Below are 22,372 nucleotides of genomic sequence, written 5' to 3' on the forward strand. Positions count from 1 at the left end.
AAATTAGCCCGTTCCAAAAGGGAACATCTTTCAGTTCTATATTTTACCATTAACTAGATAACATTATTTCGTTTGTTATGGTCCAAGATTCAACCTTCCCGGTTGTGTGCCTGCCACCTTTAGCGTTCTTTAAACAGATTCTAAAGAATCTTCACTCTTGCTTCCATATGGTAAACACCTGTTACCTGGGCTACCCACCATCCAAACATCTTTCCTATTTGAGGGAATACTGCAGAAGAAGTAGTGTCAGGGCCCACCTCCCACATCAGAAGCAAAGGGGTCCAAATGCTCTGTCCCACAGACCGCTGGCCTTAGAGCCTGGGCTTGTGACCCATGCCCTGCCAAATCAGTAATATCATGGTGGGCTATTCATACAAAAAAACCGTTAAGGACCAACACCTTGTGCCTTTAGCCTAGTCAGGATGCTGTGAACCTTCTGGACCCACGACTCTTAGGCAAGCATATCTCATGGCAACCACATCTCCACATGATGGCAGCTGGCCTATGCTAGGAGAGGCAGGGAGAGTTGAGCAGCTGCAGGGTAAGTGGACTTGCATGGTGCGAGGGCAGCTCCCTGACCAGCCAGCCAGATTAACACCACACTGAGGGCTGTATGCTCCTGGGAACCTGAGGCCCTGAGAAGTACCCACACAGGCCACGCTGCCATCAAGAGATCAGAGAAACTTCACACAAACCCAAATGGAAGCAGAGTCTACAAAACAACGCCTGTACCCCTCAAAACCACCAATGTCCTCAGAGACAAATAAAAGCTGATTAAGAGGTCTAAGGAGCCCTGAGGATTAAGGGATGTGACAGCAGACTGTGTCTTGTCATGGAGGGAACTCGGGACCAGGAGGGGCAGTACTAAGGCAAATGAAAACAGTGGACATGGAGTGTGGACTAAATACAAATGTCATATCAGTATCATTTTTCCTGAATTTTGTAATTGGACTATAGTTACATAAGAGAATATCCTTTGTTTAGAAAATGCACTCAGTATTATTAAGGGTATAATGTATGCTACCTATTCTCAAATGGTTCAAAAAACATAGTATTAAAAACTGGTCCGTATGGATGAAGGGTATACAGGAAATCTCTATATTACTCTTGAAACTTTGTAGAAGTTTGAAATTATTTTAAAATAAATTTTAATAAAATACTGAAAAAAGAGATACTTATAAAATGTTATGCTTAGCAAGTACTTATATAGCTTCTTCTGCCCCTTCTAAATTTTCTGTAATAAACATTGGTTTCTTCTGCATCTGAAACTGAAAAACCTTACTAATACTCTACAATTGTACAGTATAAAACATTTCAGAAGTGTGGGCCCGAAGGGGATTCTGTCAAGCACTTTCTTCTACCATGAAAGTCTTCACCTGTCCACTGATCTTTTCAAATTCTTCTCTGAGACAGAGGGGGAAGGGAAGAGAAGGACTGTATCTGATATTATTAATAACCTTTAAAATGTCTCACTCTGAGGTTGTTAGCTTTTAGGAGTCCATGACTAGGTTTTAAAAAAGGTACAATTGAAAGAAAGAATGCTGCTAGGAATAAGATTTCAGAAAGGAAGCTGTTTTACAGGTGTATTCAAAGAGATCTGTGCTGCTCCCCTCCTCCTTACTATGACAAATGACATATACAATGAAGCAAATGTCACTAGTCCACAATTATTAACTTAATTTTACTGAAATTTTATTGTCTTTTCTTGCAGTTCATCTCAACATAACTAAATTTTAAAATTTAGCATTTGGGGCACCTGAGTGGCTTAGTCAGTTAAGGGTTCAACTCTTGTTTTTGGCTCAGGTCGTGATCTCAGGGTCATGAGATTGAGCCCCGGGTAGGCTCCACACTGGATGTGGGGCCCACTCAAGATTCTCTCTCCCTCTGCTTTCCCCTCACCTCCCTAGCACACATACCCACCCCATGCCCTTTAAAAGAAAACTAAATATAAAAATAAATAAAATTTAGCATTTAGGAGCACCTAGCTGGCTCTGTCAGTAGAGCATGCAACTTTTGATCTCATGGTTGTAAATTCAAGCCCCACGCTGGGCACAGAGATCACCTAAAAATTAAAAAAATTTTTTTTAAATAAAAATAAAAAATAAAATCTTTTTTAAATAAATAAAATTCAGCATTCAAGGCGTAGCTGCAAATTTAAAATACCAATAATTTCAAATAAGCCAAATTTAAATATAGATATTTGATCCAAAAGTCAGCTTCATAGCTGTAAAAGCCTCAATTCTCCTCCATTTCTCCCTCTTACCTCCACATCAAGTTTTCCACTTCAAAAGAAACCTCATCGCCCCCTAGTTTAAAGAAATTTCGCAAGTGTTTTCTCTCTCCACCAGAAAATAAACCAAGAAACAGAACATGAAGACTGTCTAAGACTCATCTTGACTGCTGGGCTAGGAGCCCATCCTCACTGTGTCCATGGCAGAGCCTGGCTCAGGATGGCCTGGCTGGAATACTCTAAATTTGGTGAGGTTTTTATTCCATATAAAACATGGTGCAGAACACTTTGTTTTTTCATTTTATACCCCAACAGGACACACAGAGGAGCCCCCATGCAGCAGTCCAGAGCAGCTTGCCACCTTTCACCCATGTACTGCGTCCACATGCAGAGAATGGGAAACAAAAGGACTCCGGGATAATGAAGATGAGTGTGGGAATGGCAGCTTCGGGGTGATCTTTCCTTTCGCAAAACGAACTTAATGGTACTACATGTCAGGGCGCCTGGGTGGTGCAGTCGTTAAGTGTCTGCCTTCGGCTCAGGGCGTGATCATGGAGTCCTGGGATCGAGCCCCACATCGGGCTCCTCCGCTGGGAGCCTGCTTCTTCCTCTCCCACTCCCCTGCTTGTGTTCCCTCTCTCGCTGGCTGTCTCTCTCTCTCTCTCTCTCTCTCTCTCTCTCTCGGTCGAATAAATAAATAAATAAATCTTTAAAAAAAATGGTACTACATGTCTAATATTTTTAATAAAAAGAAAGTAGGGAACATTTAAAACGGAAATATGCATTCAACACAGGAACATCATTACTAAGAATCTAATACTTTAAAATTCAATTGCAATATTGTTTGCAATAGCAAAAATAGTTAATCTAAATGCTGAATAGGGGTCGATACAGTAAATCACAGCATGTCAAACAGACACACAGCCAATTACAATGGATGTTTAAAGAGTTAACACCACAGCAAAAAAGTAATGTTGAGTAAAAAGACACAAAAATCCTACCTATAATAGGATATAAAGCTACCATTTAAAAACAGAGTCAAAAATTTAAAATAAAAACAAAATAAAAATTCAAACCTATTCATAGAGTAATGCATATATTTTGTATTAATAATGGCTACTCTGGATGGTGGGATTATAGGTGATTTTTCTTATCCATTTTACAGTTCCAAATGTTCTATCACAACCGTTCTTTTATATTACTTAAAACTTAATATTTTAAAATAAACTTTACTTGAACATTTTAAAGACTACCAGCATCATACCAATTCAATTCAACAAGTATCTGAATTCCTTGGACTTAACTCTCCTAACTGGGCACCCAAAACTCTAGCCCACAGTCCCAGTCAGTCGGCTGGTGGTCAGCCCTCAACCAAGTGCCAGATTAGCTTGATGCGCTCCAGCACAAAAAAACCTTCTGCAACCAACTGCTACGTTTTACATTCTTTTTCCTCAACGGCGCTTTCTAACCTTGAGTGTTTGCCAGAAACTGCTGGAGAATTTTTTCAAAATACACACACACACACACACACACACACACACACCCCATGGCCCCCCTCCCTTAATCAGTCTCTGAAGGGGTGGGGAGGTCAAGCATGGGTATTTTTTAATTCTACCACCAAGAAGCAGGGCCAACATGCCACCATGATGACAGTAATGAAGCCAGCAAGGAGGTGTGAGACAGACACAATCCTGCACCTTCCATGCTTCCTGGAGGGAGGAAGCAATGGGAGAATGGGCCATGAAGGGTAAGAATCCTGAATTTGGGCAGGGACACTTTGACAACAGGCCACACAGGTCTGAGAGCACATCCTACTTGCTCCTTACAAAATGCTGTGCTTTCAGCAGATGCCAAAATTACAAAAGCCAAAGTAATCTGTGCCTTAATACAACCCTGAGGGATTTCCCATCACCTCCAATTTAAAATGTCCAAAGAAATCCAACCACTTCCCATTGGTTAGGGTGGCTATGAGGTATGGGTTTACTCCCAGGAGTTCCTCAAGGGGCACACACTGCCCTCTGACAAGGACCTGGTGCCACTCTATACCCACGTGGTCCTGATGAGGCTGCTGGTCTCGGCACCCTGTCCACTGAGGCTCATGGCCCATGCAGAACCAACCAGTGTGCTTCCACCTCTTCTCACACTGTGAAACAGGTGACTTCCTGGGAGCACAAGCCTAGGTCCTTCCCTTCCCTCATTTCCTCTCCCTCCAGCCAGGAGTGAATTCATGTCTGCAGAAAGAGACTAAGGATACCACCACCGAGAAATACCACAGAGGGGAAGAGAGACATCACAGGCCTTGAGAAGCACCTGGGACCACCTCAGTCCATACATCTTCATAGTGGAGCTTCTGCTTCACCCAGCTTGGCTGCTAGCACTCCACACATCAAAAGGGGACCAAGACAAGAAATACACAGAATGAAGGAGGTGTAGAGTAAAAAAATGAGGGCAAAACCAGGAAAAACAAACGAACAAACAAAACCCATGGAATTAGAATATTAATGCCAAAATGCACAGAAACAAGCCAGGCGACGCCGTGTCATACCCTCTAATAGAGCTTAGCACTTGCTCTGCTTCCCGTGTTCAGAATCCATCAACAGCAGCAACAAGAACCAAAGCCTAGAAGTATGCCTTGCACCCACACTTCCCTCATCTCTGCAAGCTGCCCAGCATAGCATTCCTGCTCCTCCCTCACTGCAAAAGCACCTACGGGTGCCTGCTTCCCTACTCCCAGGCAGCCAGGTATGGCCATAAATCCCAGCATGAGTCAAGAAAATGCACAGAAGTACCTGGGACTTTGGGAAGTGCCCATCCTGCTGCCTGGAATGCAGAGCTGATGGCTAAGGCTCTGCTGGCCATCAGAAACCATGAAGACAAGAGTCGCAGTGAGTTTGCATTTCTAGAGCAAGAGAGAAATACACTCTACAGGTTCACAATCGCTCATCTACAATTTTGAAATCCCCAAAGCCTGGTTTTGGTATTATTTGTTTGGCTGCAAAACCTTACCTGAAGGCAAGAATGTGCATGTTTCTCTGCAGAAACAGGATCTGTGTGGAAGGACAGCAATGCCCAGCCTTTGTGGGGGATGCCAGGAACTGAGTTATAAGCACTGGGTCATCCTCTTACAATCCCAAAAGATTTCTGTCCAGTGCTCTGCCCAAGGTTCTGCAGGCCTGCCTCCTGTTTAAACCCCTGCTAGCTTCTATGCCTGGTCACCAGGAGCCAGACTCAGGCCGGGCTCTGCCATCCATCTCCAGTCCCCCTCTCTTCAGGCACAGGCCCACTATGTGGTCACAGGATCACCCTTCTGCTCACCACCAGAGGTCCCTGAATGGTGAAGGACAAACTCCCAGACAGGCAAGGTGCTACCCAGCCTCAGGCCCCCAGCCCATCTGTCGACAAACACACCTTTCTAGACCGTGTCTTATGCCAGTTGCCCCCGGCCTCCCTGTCCCTGCCTCTCCTGACCCCACAGTGACTACACCAACATTGCTGCCTTCTGCCAAGGCAGGGCCATGTCTCCTTAGCCTTCACATCACAGCTCTGCACAAAGGAGCTCAACCACTATGTACTCCACTCAAAAAAAGCAGTTTCCTCATGGACTCTTGCTCCTTGTGAAGGAGAGATGTGAGATCAGAAAGAAACAATGTTTGCACTATAGTTTAAAATATTTACCTCTAAACAAGAGAGGTGCCCTGCAGCCCCCATGCTGCCTCAAGTGCAGCCTCAACTGCCATCCAAAGACCCCCGGACCCACCCCAACCACAGCAAGGACAGGTGCTCAGACATCCAAAAAAAAAAAAAAAAAAAAAAAAAGACACATCACTACAGGGTAGGAGAAGAGTGACTCTAAATTGTCCAAAGCATAGAAGCCAACAACAGACGGGATGGTCTGGCACATAATTAGGAGAAGCAAGCCCTCCCTTTTTTTAAAAAATGAAAAGGAAAAGCTTTCTTTGCCTGTGTCCGTGGATAAAATCTTTAGCACAAGCCCAATAACTCAACAACTTATTTTTCATGAATCTGATTTTTTTTGCTAATCAGAAAGCCAGAGAAGGACGAAAATTATACTGCCCTATGACAGCAACTCAAACAAAACACAGAAACCTCAACATGTAGGGGCCATGCAGCATTTACACCAATAACTGATTCCACATTACTTCTTATTCCTCCTCTAGAGCAGAAGGGCGAACCTCAGATTTTTGAGAATTGGCCATTGTTCTTAAAACACTCACTCCTGAGAGTTGACAAACAGTGACATTACCTACTGACGGGCACAGCTGCCACAATATGCAGACACAACCCATTCTGGGAATAAGACACAGCATTTCGAGGCAAGACTCAAGATTCTTCTGTGTCAAAAGCATAACACAAAATAAGAAAACAATCCACCAGCACCTTCCTATGTTATATAACATACACAAGTTGTTTCTCACGGCAAAGCAATTACACTGGGTCTAGAAGCCAAATGGAATACGCTTTACTTACAATAGGGTATATAAGTAACTAGCACGGCTAAAAGAACAGGTTAATCTCCATCGGAGCAGTCAATTTTTAGATGTAACCTTTCCTTATTAAACAGAAATATATGCTCATTACAGCAATTAAAAAAAAAGAAAGAAAACAGATGCCCATTTGCAGACACACATTATTGTCATTTTAATAGTGTTTTATTTTTTTAAAATATTTTAATTATTAGGGAGCCTGGGTGGCTCGGTTGGTTAAGCATCTGCCTTCAGCTCAGATCATGAACCCTGGGCCCTGGGATCAAGCCCCACGTAGGGATCCCTGCTCAGTAAGGAGTCTGCTTCTGCATCTCCCTCTCCCTCTGCCCCTCTGCCCCTCTGCCTGGTGCTCCCCCTGCTTGTTCTCTCGCTCTCTCTGTGTCAAATAAATAAATAAATAAATAAATAAATAAATAAATAAAATCTTCTTTAAAAATTAAAAAAATAAAACCAATAAACTAAAGATTTTATTTAAGTGAGAGAGTGTGAGCAGGGCAAGGGGCAGAGGAAGAAGCAGACTCCCTGCTGAGCAGAGAGCCTGATGCGGGGCTTGATCTCAGGACTCCAAGATCATGACCTGAGCCAAAGGCAGACGCTTCACCAACTGAGCCACCCAGGCGTCCCTTAATGGTGTTTTAAATACAGGTACGCATTGTGTATACTACACACAAACACTTACATACAATTCCACCAGTGCAATCACTCCATACATACTGTTCTTGAACTTTTCTGGCTACATATGGGAACTTCTTTCTTTCTTTTTTTTTTTTTTTTCAAGATTTTATTTATTTATTTGTCAGAGAGACAGCCAGCAAGAGAGGGAACAGCCAGCGAGAGAGGGAACACAAGCAGGGGGAGTGGGAGAGGGAGAAGCAGGCTCCCAGCAGAGGAGCCTGATGCAGGGCTCGATCCCAAAACGCCGGGATCACACCCTGAGCCGAAGGCAGTCGCTTAACGACTGAGCCACCCAGGCGCCCCTGGAAACTTCTTTCTACGTGAATGAATACACTTTAAAGGCTATATGGTATTTCCTTGAACACAGTGTACTTTACATAATCTAAATGCCAAAAAAAAAGATCAGATAAATTAGTTCAATTTAAAAACCTATTTTAAGAGAGCCTGGGTGGCTCAGTTGGTGAAGCATCTGCCTTCAGTTCAGGTCATGATCCCAGAGTCCTGGGATCGAGCCCCACATCGAGCTCCTTGCTCAGCGGGGAGCCTGCTTCTCCCTCTTCCTCTGCCTGCCACACTCTGTCAAATAAATAAATAAAATCTTTAAAAAAATAATAAAAAATAAAAATAAAACCCATTTTAGTTTGTCTTGTAGATTTCCAATCTTCTAATTAATGGCTGTTTTTTGGCTTTGAATAGAGCTTAGTGATTAAAAACAATGGCCAAAAAACTGGATGTGGGTTTGAATCTAGAATTTCTAAGCTATGCACCTTCGGAATATTACCCTCCAAGCCTAAATTCTCTCCTAAAATAGGGACAAGAATCAATTCGACAGAGGGGCGCCTGGGTGGCTCTGTCAGTTGAGCGGCTGACTCTTCATTTCGGCTCAGGTCGTGGTCTCAGGGTCATGGGATCCAGTCCTGTGTCAGCTCCACGCTCAGCTCGGAGTCTGCTTAGGATTCTCTCTCTCCCTTTGCTCCCCCCTGCCCCCCACCCCCACTCACACATGGGTGCTCTCTCTCTCTCTCAAATAAATAAATAAAATCTTAAAAAGAAAAAAGGAATCAACTCAACAAAATTCACAGAGCAACTGAGAACAGGTACTGGGTAAGGTAGTGTGCCCTCACGGGCAGCTGCTAACACCCATCCTCATCACCATGCATAGGTATGAATTCTACTCTCCCCAATGGTATGCTACATACACGGTAACATTTTAAAACATTTTAGTAACTTAAATGCAAAATGATTTCTTCCTTTATATTAAAGCAAAATGTTCTTCCTAGGACTGCAAGTATTAGGAAACATTTCTTTAACAAAAATCACCATTATGGTCTTGGCTTTTGGCGGGGGGTGTTTTTAAAGAAAATGAAACCAACATATCAACAGTATAAGATCACTGAAGAATTTCATATTTCCTGATTCAAATTACTAAGAGACAAGATAGACTTATTTTTTAAATATTTTATTTATTTTAATTGAGATACAGAGAGAGAGAGGGAGAATTAGAGTGTACAAGCGGGGAGGAGGGTCAGAGGGAGGGGGAGAAGCAGGCTCCCCACTGAGCAAGGAGCCTGATGTGGGGCTTGATCCCAGGACCTGAGATCATGACCTGAGCCGAAGGCAGATGCTTCACTGACTGAGCCACCCAGGCGCCCCGCCAAGATAGACTTATTAAGAATGATAGTCTGACTTTCATATCATTTTGCACTCGAAGGAATTTAGAAATTTTTCATACTCTATTTCACTTTTTAAAAATAGGATAATAAACTTGATTTTACTCAAATGTTGTCACATCACTAAATCCAAGAAAAAGAACAGCTACTATTTCAGTCAATCCAAAATGACAAAATTAAGAATTAGAAGAATTAAAATTTTCACTCAAGGGGCGCCTGGGTGGCACAGCGGTTAAGCGTCTGCCTTCGGCTCAGGGCGTGATCCCAGTGTTCTGGGATCGAGCCCCACATCAGGCTCCTCCGCTATGAGCCTGCTTCTTCCCCTCCCACTCCCCCTGCTTGTGTTCCCTCTCTCGCTGGCTGTCTCTATCTCTGTCGAATAAATAAATAAAATCTTTAAAAAAATAAAATAAAATAAAATAAAATTTTCACTCAAAAGAACTGACCATCAGAAGTGACATCAACAAAACAGCTCTCACCAAGAAGCTCCAAGTTCTCATTCACCCTCACCCCACACAGAAACACACACACACACTGGAAAACACGCAGCAACTGTCAGAACCAATTTGTGAAAACTCTGCAAGCCAGTTAGAGCACTTAACCACCAAGTGCTGGCTCAGGAAGGAGGTGCCACGGAACGGCACCACCAAGTGCTGGCTCAGGAAGGAGGTGCCACGGAACGGCAGGCAGGTTCTAGATTTTGCTGCCCCTACTACGTCTGGCAGGGCAGCAGCAGGCCTTGGTGTTGAAGCACTAACAGTCTTAAAGCATAGAAGGTCTTAAAGTAATGGTCTTAAAGTAAACACAGTCTTAAAGTGGTGACATCCAGGATTGCCAGTATGGGGCTGTTTTCCTGGTTCTAGGGAACAGAACAGACTTTGTTCACTAGTTATTGTGTATGTGTATTCTAACCTATCACAGATGACATGAAGGAGTGACACAGGCACTCCTCTGGTGTTTTGTTTAACTGAGAACTCAGGCTGAAAAAGCTTGAAAACACTGCAAGCTCACCCTCAGAACCTATGGCTAAAGATTACAGTCTAAACATACAATACATTGCCTAAGGCAAAAGCTGGGGAGAGATTCTCTGGGAAATTAGGTCATTCAAAAGTAACAGGTCATACTAGGAAGTTCAGAATACCACACACATGTCTAGGGCAAGATGCATGCTTATACAAGACCTGAGAAGACCCTGGGTTTTCACCTCGGGCTGATCCCTAGGCACAGTGCAAGCCTGATCAAGAGCTAAAGGAGGGCCCAGGCACACAGCCAATATGCAAAGAATGGGAGACAGGAGAGCTGCTCGTGCTCAGGAAATCTCGGTTGAAACACCAGCTAAATACAAGATATGAAACAGGACTTCAGGGACTACACTGTCAAGGAAAACAGTCTTCGCAATAATAGTTTGGATAAGTCACTAGGCAAAGAGAACTCCTACAGCCTTTAACAAATAAAAAACAACACACTTTAGGGAAGAATATCTGATTTCCACAGTTATTACACTGTAATAGCCAAATGTCCAGTTTTCAAAGACAACAAAATCAAAAGGCACACAAAGAACAGGAAAGCACAACTCAGTCAAAATAACAAAATAAATGAACAGAAACCATCTCTGAAGAGGGGCGCCTGGATGGCTCAGTCATTAAGCATCTGCCTTTGGCTCAGGTCATGATCCCAGAGTCCTGGGATTGAGCCCTGCATTGGGCTCCCTGCTCAGCGGGAAGCCTGCTTCTCCCTCTCCCACTCCCCCTGTTTGTGTTCCCTCTCTCGCTGTCTCTCTCTCTATCCAATAAATAAATAAAATCTTAAAAAAAAAAAAAAAAGAGAGAGAAACCATCTCTGAAGAAGGTGAAACATGCAGTCCATTAAAACAACCATGTCACGGGCACCTGGCTGAATCAGTTGGTAGAGGATAGGACTCCTGATCTCAGGGTTGTAAATTAGAGCCCCACATTGGTTGTAGAGATTACTTTTTTTTTTTAAATATTTTATTTATTTATTTGACACAGAGAGAGAGACAGCCAGTGAGAGAGGGAACACAAGCAGGGGGAGTGGGAGAGGAAGAAGCAGGCTCCCAGCAGAGGAGCCCAATGCGGGGCTCAAACCCAGAACGCTGGGATCACGCCCTGAGCCAAAGGCAGACGCTTAATGACTGAGCCACCCAGGCGCCCCTATAGAGATTACTCTAAAATCTAAAAAAAAAGAAAGAAAGGAAAAAAGTGTTTCAAAAATACACAAAACATGTTATATATGCTCAGATAACAAAAACACAAAGAACTAAAGGAAATCAGGAAAATTACAAAGGAACGAAACAGGAATATCAACAAAAAAATAAGGGCGCCTGGGTGGTGCAGTTGTTAAGCATCTGCCTTCAGCTCAGGGTGTGATCCCGGTGTTATGGGATCGAGCCCCACATCGGGCTCCTCCGCTATGAGCCGGCTTCTTCCTCTCCCACTCCTCCTGCTTGTGTTCCCTCTCTCTGGCTGTCTCTATCTCTGTTAAATAAATTAATAAAATCTTAAAAAAAATAGAAATTACAAGAAGGGACAAAACAGCAATCTTCAAGTTGAAAAGTACTGTAAATGAAATGAAAAATTTACCATAGGGGTCTAGCAGCATGTTTGAGCAGGCAGAACAAAGAATCCACAAACTTAAAGACAGTGTAACTGAAATTACCATGTCCGAGGAGCAGAAAGGAAAAAGAAGACTGAAAAGAACCTTAAAGGGCTAATGCGCCATCAATAAGCAGACCAACATGCACATTATGGGAGTCCCAAAAGGAGAAAAGAAATAGAGGCAGAAGGAAAATATTTGAAAAAATAATGGCCGAAAACATCCCAAATCTGATGAAAGACATAAACCTACAAATCCAAAAAACTCCATAAACCCCAAGTGGGATAAATTCAAAGGACCCATATCAAGACATTATAATTAACCATCAAAAGACAAAGAGAGACTCTTGAAAGCAGCAAGAGAGAAGTAACGCATCACATACAAGGACCCTCAGTTAGGTTAATGGCTGATTTCTCATCAGAAGCCATGAAGGCCAAAAGACAGTGACATGACATTTAAAGTGCTAATAAATAAATTAAATTAAATTAAAAAATTAAAACTGTCAGCTGAGAATTATATCTGGCAAACCCGTCCTTCAAAAATGAGAAGTTGAGACACTTCTCAATAAACAAAAAGGGAATTCATTAACAGTAGACCTGCCGTACAAGAAAAGTTAAAGGGAGTCCTTCAGGTGGAAATAAAAGATCATGAAACAGTCGTTCAAAACCATATGAAGAAATAAAGATCTCCAGTGAAGGTAAATATATGAGAAAACATAAAAATTAATAATTACTGTCATTCTGACTTGTAATTCCACTTTTGATTTCCTACAGGATTCAAAATGCAAACGCATAAAAATTATAAATATGTTATTTGGCACAAAATGTATAAAGATGTAATCTGAGACAACATAAAAGGGAGGAGGAAGGAGACATACAGGAGGAGAGTTTTTGAGGTTCATTATCAATTCAAAATAGATGGCTTTCAATTTAGGATGTTAAATATAATCCCCATGGTAACCACAAAGAAAGTATCTTTAAAATATACACAAAAGAAAATGAGAAGAGAATCACAAGAGTTTACTACAGAAAGAGAGAAAGAGAGAGAAAGGAAAGGAAAGGAAAGGAAAGGAAAGGAAAGGAAGGAAGATCAACTAAACATAAAATCAGGCAGTTAGGAAGAAAATGCAGGATGATGAAGCTAAGACATAAAGAACAACAGCAAAATAGAAGTCTTTCCTTACCACTGATTAGTTTAAACATAAATGGATTAAACTCTTCAATCAAAATACTTGAGACAAGAAATTTAAATTTTTTTCTTTTTTTCTTTTTTTTTTTTTAAAGAGTTTATTTATTTATTTGACAGAGATAGAGACAGCCAGCGAGAGAGGGAACACAAGCAGGAGGAGTGGGAGAGGAAGAAGCAGGCCCATAGTGGAGGAGCCTGATGTGGGGCTCGATCCCGTAACGCCGGGATCACGCCCTGAGCCGAAGGCAGACGCTTTAACCGCTGTGCCACCCAGGCGCCCCTAAATTTTTTTCTTTAAAAAAAATATTAATGTTTACTCAGCCAATTCTCCTGTATCAGGTAAACGCAATCCACACCACAACCCCATGAAGTCGATTCAGTAACATCCATGTTTACAGAAGAGGATCCTGAGATTGAGAGATTAAATAGCCTGATCACATGGGGGAGGAGGCTCTTACCTCCCCTGTCCAAGCAGTACTATGAGACTGTTCACTAATGAATGCCTGCATTACTTGTTCTTACCTCACCCTCAGTATTTCCTAGGTGGAGAGGTTTGTGGAGAGAAAGTCACAGAGGAAATAACAAGCAACCTCTGAGATGTGGCTCTTAAGTGAAGACCCTGGAAAGCTGCCCTCCACAGAACAGAGAGGGGACCTAAGACTGACCTAGCACCTACTGGACACCAGGAACTGAGAGACACTCAACCAGTCTTCTCAGCAATAAAGTTTTTTTAATTCTGTTATTCATTTTTCATGTTTTTTGGGTCCTTTTTAATAAATGTCTCTCTTATTTTTCATGATTTTATATTCTACAGCAGAACTGCCTTATAGTCAATTAGTTATGTAGCAAAAATGTTTGCAGAGAAAATACAGGACACAGGCAAAAATGCAGTATTGTTAAAACATCATCTACACACTCAAAATGCTACTATATACTGAAACAGACCAAAAAAATATAACAGTAAGTGTCCAGCTTACTTGTTTAGGGTTTTTTATATCCCATCTGTTCAAGTAAAAGTCAAAAGATAAATTTCAATCTGCCAATTATTATGACAAAATACCATGAGAAAATGGCATCTGACAGCAGTCTTTCCTAATGTGGTTGTAGTGACACTAATGTCATACTCCCTTACATCACCAGTTCATTTTTCAGGAGAACCAGGACCAAAAAAAAACAAAACAAAACAAAAAAACCACCCCACCAGAACAATTCAATGTTTCTTTTCCCCCATTAACTGTAAATGTTTTCAGAATAATTTTACCAACAAGATATGCCTAAGTACATATTCCAAGAGGGAGAATGTTGGGCTAATCCTTAAAATACTAAGACCAATCTTAAAACCTAGCTACGATTTATAGAGGGTGTTCTTCTGTGTGTATCCTTCCAAAACCGCAAGGGAATGATTCCACATCAGGCCTCTTCACCTCACACTTCATTTTAGGAAGGTGCCTGCCACTGACTTTGAAACAAATGCTTTGTTAGCTTAAAGGTTTTAAATAGGTATGGTCTGTAAAAAATTACTAAGATTCACTTAAAATAGCACCAAGAATAATATCCAACTGGGGGCGCCTGGGTAGCGCAGTCGTTGGGCGTCTGCCTTCGGCTCAGGGCGTGATCCCAGCGTTCCGTGATCAAGTCCCACATAGGGCTCCTCCGCTGGGAGCCTGCTTCTTCCTCTCCCACTCCCCTGCTGTGTTCCCTCTCTCGCTGGCTGTCTCTCTGTCACATAAATAAATAAAATCTTAAAAAAAAAAAAAAAGAATAATATCCAACTGCTGTTATCAACTGCCCTAAGACTGTGCCCCGGGGGGGGGGGGTCCCTTCCTCCCCACTACTGATATTTGGGGTTGGATCATTATCTGTTGGGGGAGGGACTATCCTGTGCATTACGGTATTTTTATCAACGTCCATGGCCCTGGCCCACTAGATGCCAGAAGCAGCACCCCCTCCCAGTTGTACCAACCTAGCATGTCTCTAGATATTGCCAAGTATCCCAGGGAGGGGAGGGGGCCATGGTAAGAACCACTGTTGTACTCTGATACCTTTCACTGCATAAGACACATAAGCACTCTGTCCCAAATGACAAACTGCAGCAAAAGCCAAATAATGTCTAAAATCCCTATGGAATTCTCGGCAGAACACCAAACATACACTCTAGAAATTGATGCATACAGGAAAGGCAGCTAGCTAGCTAGCTTGCATGCTTGCTTGCTTTCTGGAGAGAGAGTGTGCCCACAAGGGGTTGGGAGAGGGAAGGAACAGAGGGAGAGAAGAATCTTAAGCAGACTCCACAATGACCACAGAGCCTAATCTGGGGCTAGATCTCATGACCCCAAGATCAGGACCTGAACTGAAATCAAGAGTTGGACACTTAACTGACTGAGCCACCCAGGCACCCCAGGAAAGGCAGGTTTCTAAAAAGTGCTTCCTAATCTCCCCATGTGGGCACTTCCTGGGATGACAGCAGTTAGCATCTTGCCATGGTGTTCAAATTGCTTCAGATCATAAACAGTGATGTGTGCCTTCAACAAGCCCTGGTGTATTGTTTCATATTAAAAAAAAATCCTCATCAAAAACTGGGGCCAGAAGTGTGAGAACTGACTTACTATATTATCATTATTTAAGATACTGTAAACTGCTCCAAAACCCAAACATAAAAGAAAACATGAGCTATGCAGAAATGTTAAACAGATAAGAATACTACCCAAGATGTCAATGTCTTAATTAAAAGCTTCCTTATTTTAGAAACCATCTTTTCTTCGTTAAAAAAAAAAAAAAAAAAAAAAAGCCAAATACCCTTGGGGCGCCTGGGTGGTGCAGTCGTTAAGCGTCTGCCTTCGGCTCAGGGCGTGATCCCGGCGTTATGGGATCGAGCCCCACATCAGGCTCCTCCGCTATAAGACTGCTTCTTCCTCTCCCACTCCCCCTGCTTGTGTTCCCTCTCTCGCTGGCTGTCAAATAAATAAATAAAATATTTAAAAAAAAAAAAAAGCCAAATACCCAAATACCTTTGTCCTCAGCAAAACAAGAATTGTTGCATTTTCACAATGGAAATATCTGTTGTTAGTATAACAGCCTCATCTTCTGGAATATTTCCGCCACTTATGCATGAAGCTTTGCTGAGCTTCTGCAACTATGGATTTAGATGGGACGTACTGGTAACTGGGGGAGTCAAGTCTGACTGGAGCCCCATCACTAGACAGATGAACAGCACTTGAGAATGTTGACATAACAGTAACATCCTAAATCAGCCCTCAGTGGGTACACCTATTTCAGATATATACCAAGCGATGACAGCTCTGTGCCATTTCCAGGAGGATACAAACACATACAGGACCTGGTCCCCACACCATGGAAGACCAGCAGAAAGAAACTTGAGCGAGGTGAGTTACAGCACAAGATGATGAAGAGGGAACATCTCTGCCTCCCTTAGCCAGACAGCACAAGGGGGCAGGGGGCCTGCTAGTCCTGAGAACAGGCTCCACAACCTACTACTAAGGGTCCTGAGCACCGATGTCAGCCTGGGAAGCACTCAGGTGACTTGACAGGCCTGCAAGGGAGCCCAGCTTCAGGTCTGTACTGCCTCCCAGGAAGAAGCCATAGCCCAAGCTTCAAAAGTATATGTGGTTCCTTACACCTCAATAAAAAAACAGTTCTAAAAAGAAAAACAGTGCATTGTAAACTACAAAGTTCTTCAACTGAGCAGAGAAGCCAGCCCTAATTTCCAAAACAACAGTTTGGCCAATGGCATTAATGAACAAGTATCCTTCAAATCAGACCAGAAACAGAACACAACTTTTAACCAGTTCCCTTCCCTGACTTTGCATCCAAGGCAGAGACACTTTTCCTTTTCCCCTGAATGAGGAAAGGTTTGTGGTGATGCTTACAATTTGGAAGGGAACAGAACCAGAACAGAGGCTTCAAGAGGGAGGGCACCCCCAATGGACTTCTCCTGGCCCAGCCTGCTGGGCAACACCAACCACTCCCACGGCCTGTTCTTACGCTTAGGTGCTAGGAAGGAGGGGGCAACTTCTCCCAGCTGAAGAAACTTCAAGCTTGACTCACTACTCCAAGAGGCCCCAGATCAATTTACTACAGGCATGTGTGCCTGTGCATAGAGCTATGAGCAAGTTGAAGAGTGCCGGCCCTCAGGAACATTGCTGCCCTTGTGTCACATTTTCTGGCATATTAAGTCCTCATGGGCCTCTTCACACCAGGACACTGTGATGGACAAAACACATGCAGCCCCTGATGTAGCAGGGACACAGACACAGGGCTAACTGTGTCACTCAACGTCAGACAGTGGTCATCCCATGTTACACATGAGAACGAAAATTCAAACAGGTTAAGTGGCAGGGGTGGAATCTAGCCCCAGGGTGTCCAGCTCCAGAGCCCATCCTCACCACCTCCTGATACAGTCAGTACATATACGACCACTGCAGGTTACAGGTCCTGCATCATAGGCTTGTTTCTCAAAATGCATTATGAATTCAAGTTATTTTAAATCTAAACTGTCTTAAACCACTCATTAAACATTAAAATAAACTGAGTTTTACCCCTGGAAGAATTACTACATACTAGGTAAAGTAGAAGTTAACCCAGTTGTTGGGTTATTTTTAACTTAGTAAATTAACAGTTATATTAAAATAGTTGCCCTGTGCTCCCAATATCTACAAATCAGTGATAAAATATATCTCAGTTTGGCAAACGAAAGCATATTATAGCTTTTAAAGAAAAGCACACAGTGGTCATTAAAAGCAATTAATTTGTACGCCGAGCACTTTTCAAAGTGCAATGCACCTCTGTCCCTCTACTATGTATATGCCACTACACGCCACCTGCTCCTGGGTTCTGGAGTCCAGCCATCTTGGTTCCCTGCTCTCAGCTTTGTATACAAGTTGGTCAGTCTTGGGTCATAAAATGAAGGCATCTCAGCCAACCCCACAGCCCTAGAACAAGAAAACACAACAGACCTCACTAGCAGGTCTGCTCTGGTCTTCAAACAAGACATCCCCATTGGATCTTCTCCTACCGGAAACCCTGTCCTTCACACTTTGTCTGTGTCCGCTCTGGGGGCCAACCAGGCCTCGGCTGTGCCTCTCGGGATTCCTTCACCCAGTTAGCCCTGGTGACCCACAGGGTCTCCACTCCTCCTAAGCCTACTCTTACCTCCACCCTCCTTACAATAGCCCCCTACCCCACAAGCCTCTTACACCCTCACTTCCCTTCACTCTCCAGTCCCACACCCAGCTGCCTTCCTCATCCTCCAAGAGGTCCTGATCACCAAGCCTATGGCTCCCCGTGGAACATGACATTGGTGACATTTGAGTCACTGCACTTTCCTGAGGCCATCTCCTCTCCTGGCACTCTTATTCTCCTCTTTCTATTACTGGTATTCTCTGGGAACCTCAGTTTTGTCCCATCCCCACTTCTAAGCATGACCAAGTCAATGTGAGTTCTTTCAGTTCTTTTCTTGGAGTCTTCACCTGGAAAGCTCCAGAAGCCACTCCCTGCTCACCTCTCTCCAGTTCTAACCTTTGAGGATGCTATCCCTGATTTAATGAGAAAGTCTTCAAACGTGACATTACCAAACTTAATCTGCAAGTTAAAACATGCCATACAAGAAAGAAAGAAACGCTGTATCACAAACTCATTGGCAGGTAATTTAGCACAGGAACAGGGTCGCTTTTCTAAATAAAAACAATTGTAGTTTCACATGTTAAACAGTTTGGGGCAACAGCAAATTCAACCTGTTCTATTTATGTTTGGCTATTAGATATTCTAGGACCTTTCTGATCAAAAATACGTCAAATTCACTTGACATTTCAAAGTACTTGAACAACTGTTAAAGAGCTGCTTACTCTTATTTATGAATTATACTTAGTTTGCTACCGTGGCAACAGTAAGAGCAACAACACACCCAGACATTCCTGCCCAGCAGATCTTCCTAAAACATTTTATTGCCCACTCACGCACCAGACCAGGTCCCTAGACAAATAAGAACCCCGTCCTCAAAGAGGACATTCTTCATTCTGTCACTGACCATATTGAAAATGCTCCCCAACCAGACCCAGGCAAATCTCACACTCCACAACCAGGCCCAAGGTTCCTTCCGGCCTAAATTCCATGTTCTTCAGCACCAGGCTACTGGCCCAGGAACACCCATAAGGCCACCTCCACCTGCTCATTTTCAGGAGCGCCCCCCCCCCACAGGTGGCCCACGGTTCTTCCACTGAGCCCACCCCAGAGAATTCCCCAGGACCAGTAACACCTGCACCTGCAGTGAGTTAGATGCTCCCGAAGAGGAAAACACCTTTGCGTATTTGTACACACAGCCCCACACACTTGGCTGAAAATCAAGGATTTGTGGAAATCACCTGTTTTCTGGAAAACCGCATGCCCTGGCACTCATGTGTATGCTCAGCAAACTCCCCACACACTTGAGGATCCCGGTTTTGCTCACCAACCATCATGGAAAAACCAAGATCTTACCCAAACTGTTTAAAATACAACAGCTGGGGCGCCTGGGTGGCTCAGTCGTTGAGCGTCTGCCTTAGGCTCAGGTCATGATCCCAGTATTCTGGGATCAAGCCCCGCATCGGGCTCCCTGTTTGGCAGGAAGCCTGCTTCTCCCTCTCCCACCCCCCCTGCTTATGTTCCCTCTCTCGCTGCCTCTCTCTCTCTGTCAAATAAATAAATAAATAAAATCTTTTTTTTTTTTAAGATTTTATTTATTTATTTGACAGAGATAGAGACAGCCAGCGAGAGAGGGAACACAAGCAGGGGGAGTGGGAGAGGAAGAAACAGGCTCATAGCGGAGGAGCCTGATGTGGGGTTCGATCCCGTAACGCCGGGATCACGCCCTGAGCCGAAGGCAGACGCTTTAACCGCTGTGCCACCCAGGCGCCCCAATAAATAAAATTAAAAAAAAAAAATACAACATCCAACACACAGGATCACAGTCCTCATCTTTCTCTATTCCCCCTAAATTAACACATTATTTGCTATTTTAATAAAATGATAAATCATACTTTAAGCCTAAATTATTTATGTACTCTCCAAGTTCTGTGTATGTAAAGTTTTAACACCAGCTACAAAATACAAATTCACTCTAAAATTGGAATTGGACTAAAATCACTGTCATTCAAATAAGACACCAACCACGGACTGTCGTGTTTTTTTAACTTGTACAGTGATTTTCAATTCAGTGGACAAATCTGCATAACTGCTCTAAATTACACATGCTTTCAAACTTATACAACTTAACTTTTTGACTTAAAAAGAACTTGTAAAACTATGTTTAGTTTCAAGAAAAAGATTTTTTAAAACAATTTATCTACATTTAGCTAGTACCAACTGTCTTTACACCGAACATGTAGGAATGATGCCTTACAAAAAGAGGTGCTACAAAGTTACCAGTTACCTACTTATTTCACGCTGTAAAAATGCCAAAACCCTTCCGTGAAAAAAATCCCTGGGCCCGTAAGAAGTGCAGGGCCCATGGAAGCCTTGGTGGCCCCAGATTCTCTTCCCCGTGCACAAACTGGAGGTGAAGGTCAGAGGCTCTGCCTCCACCGCACCGCGTCTTTTACTCAGCCCATCTTCGGGTTGCACTGTACCCCTCAAAAAGTCTGATTCCTGCTCCCTCACCAAAAGGTCAACTTATGATTAGCATGTCAACGTAAGCAGGTCTGACGACAGTAAGAGAATTTTCCTTAAAAACCTCAAAACCCTCAGAGTAAAGATATAAAAGCCTTTGTTGTGACATCAAGTTGTTTGTAAACAAACTGTCTGATTAAAGCAGCAGCTGCGGGGCCCCTACCACTGAGTTGACCCAGTCTGCAGCACACACACAAACAGCCTTCCCTGAAACACGCCCATCGAGGTCTCAGAAACAGGTTAGTGCAACTCTCCAGACCGTCTGAACAACAGCACAGCACACACGCACAAAAATCAAGGAATTAAGAAAAGTAACAGCTCTTATCAGCATCTCCAGCAACTGAAAGCAGTTAAAAACTTTGTGGACAAAGGCTCTATTTGCAATGATCTAGAAAGGAGCCCCTGCGGACTAATTAGCATTTCCTAGACAGCAAGTTTGTTTTTCAAGCAAAGTAAATGGTAACTTCATAAAACCAGAGAACCAAGCTAAATCGCTTTTGTAGTGAGGCCGACAACCCCCATGAAGCTCACCTAACACCCTATGACACTTTATAGTTTCTAAATAATGGACGAACTGAAAAGCAAAGTCCTATAAGAAGTATCCAGTTTTCCCCAAATTTTAAGGTGCAGAGAGCGGATTTTAAAATGTATCATGCTTGAAGAGTCTGCAATTTTTAGGTTACTAAAAATACGACGGGGGAAAAAGCAGTCCTTGCAGCTCAAAACATACACTTAAAATATTTCACTACTGAAAACCTGAAGCACAAAAAGGAAGTATCAAGCAACCCATCACTGTTAAGGCTCGGATTTTAAGCGAAGACTATGCGGATTTTAGTGTGGGGCTGCTGCCCCACTGGACTGTGCCGCGTCTCCAGTGCTACCTACACGCTGGTTATGAACAATATAGGCGAGGTCCTAGAAAGGCTGCATCGGCCCACGTGCACAGCTGCCCGGGCCTCCGGCTGCGGGAAGGGGAGGCCGGTCCGCGTCCCGCTCGTGGGCCGGGGCGCCGGGGTCGTGGATCGGGATCTGGCCCGGCTGGTGGGTCCAGGTGTAGGTCCTGGCCGTGGACAGGACGGGCAAGGCCAGGGCTGCGGGTCTGGGTCCGGATCCGCGTCCTCCCCGCGGGCAGGACCGGGGCCGGGGGCGGATGCCGGGGCCGGGTCCGCACGGCTCGCGCGGGTCGGCGGCCCCGCCGGCCAGGCCGCCGCCCCTGGCCCCCTCCCCCGCCCCCCCGCCCGCGGGCCCCCGGCCCCACTCACACGCGCGGCAGCTGCAGCGGCGGCGCCCCGCGCCTCTGGAACACGCCGTCCACGAACACGCCGTTCTTGCCCAGGCAGCGCAGGTAGAAGTCGCCGCCGGCGTCGGGCCCGGGCTGCGCGGACGGCTCCGGGGCCGCCCCGCCATGGCCGCCGCCGCCCGGGGGCGTGAAGATCTCGAGGTGGCGCCGCGAGATGAAGCTCGAGTGGCCCATGCTCACGTCCACCGAGCCCTGCGACGAGTTGCGCCCGATGGTCACCGAGCGCTTCTTCATCAGGTACTCGAACTCGCGGCCCTCGAGGCGCGCCACGGCCCAGCCGCCCGGTGGCGACCTCCGCCCGCGCCTCCCTGCGCCTCGGCGCCGCCGCCGCTGGAGCCCGCCCGCGCCCGTGGGCGCGGCGCCGCCATGGGTGCGAGGGGCGCCTTCCGCCGCCGCCGCCGCCGCCACGGAGCTGAGGGCCGCGCGAGGCCGCCGGCCGGCGAGCGACGAGCGGCGGCGAGGGGCGGGACACGCGCGGCGCGCTGCGAGCCGGCGGGCGCCGCTGACTGACGGCCTTACCGGCCAATGGGGA

The 22,372-nt window shown here is 44.6% G+C and overlaps 1 protein-coding gene across 1 annotated transcript in view; it reads right to left on the reverse strand.

Annotated features, from left to right (window-relative positions):
- FOXK2 (forkhead box K2) overlaps nt 1–22,208 on the reverse strand; it is a 69,588-nt gene extending 47,380 nt beyond the window's left edge. Inside the window, exons 1-2 of the mRNA XM_040641187.1 lie at nt 22,203–22,208; nt 21,803–22,170 (exon numbers count right to left, since the gene is read on the reverse strand). Coding sequence (XP_040497121.1) covers nt 21,803–22,170; nt 22,203–22,208 — 374 coding nt within the window. The remainder of the gene's footprint in view (nt 1–21,802; nt 22,171–22,202) is intronic.
- Nucleotides 22,209–22,372: the final 164 nt, after the last annotated feature.

Source organism: Ursus maritimus, unplaced genomic scaffold, assembly GCF_017311325.1.
Source record: "Ursus maritimus isolate PB19 unplaced genomic scaffold, ASM1731132v1 scaffold_24, whole genome shotgun sequence".
Taxonomy (NCBI): domain Eukaryota; kingdom Metazoa; phylum Chordata; class Mammalia; order Carnivora; family Ursidae; genus Ursus; species Ursus maritimus.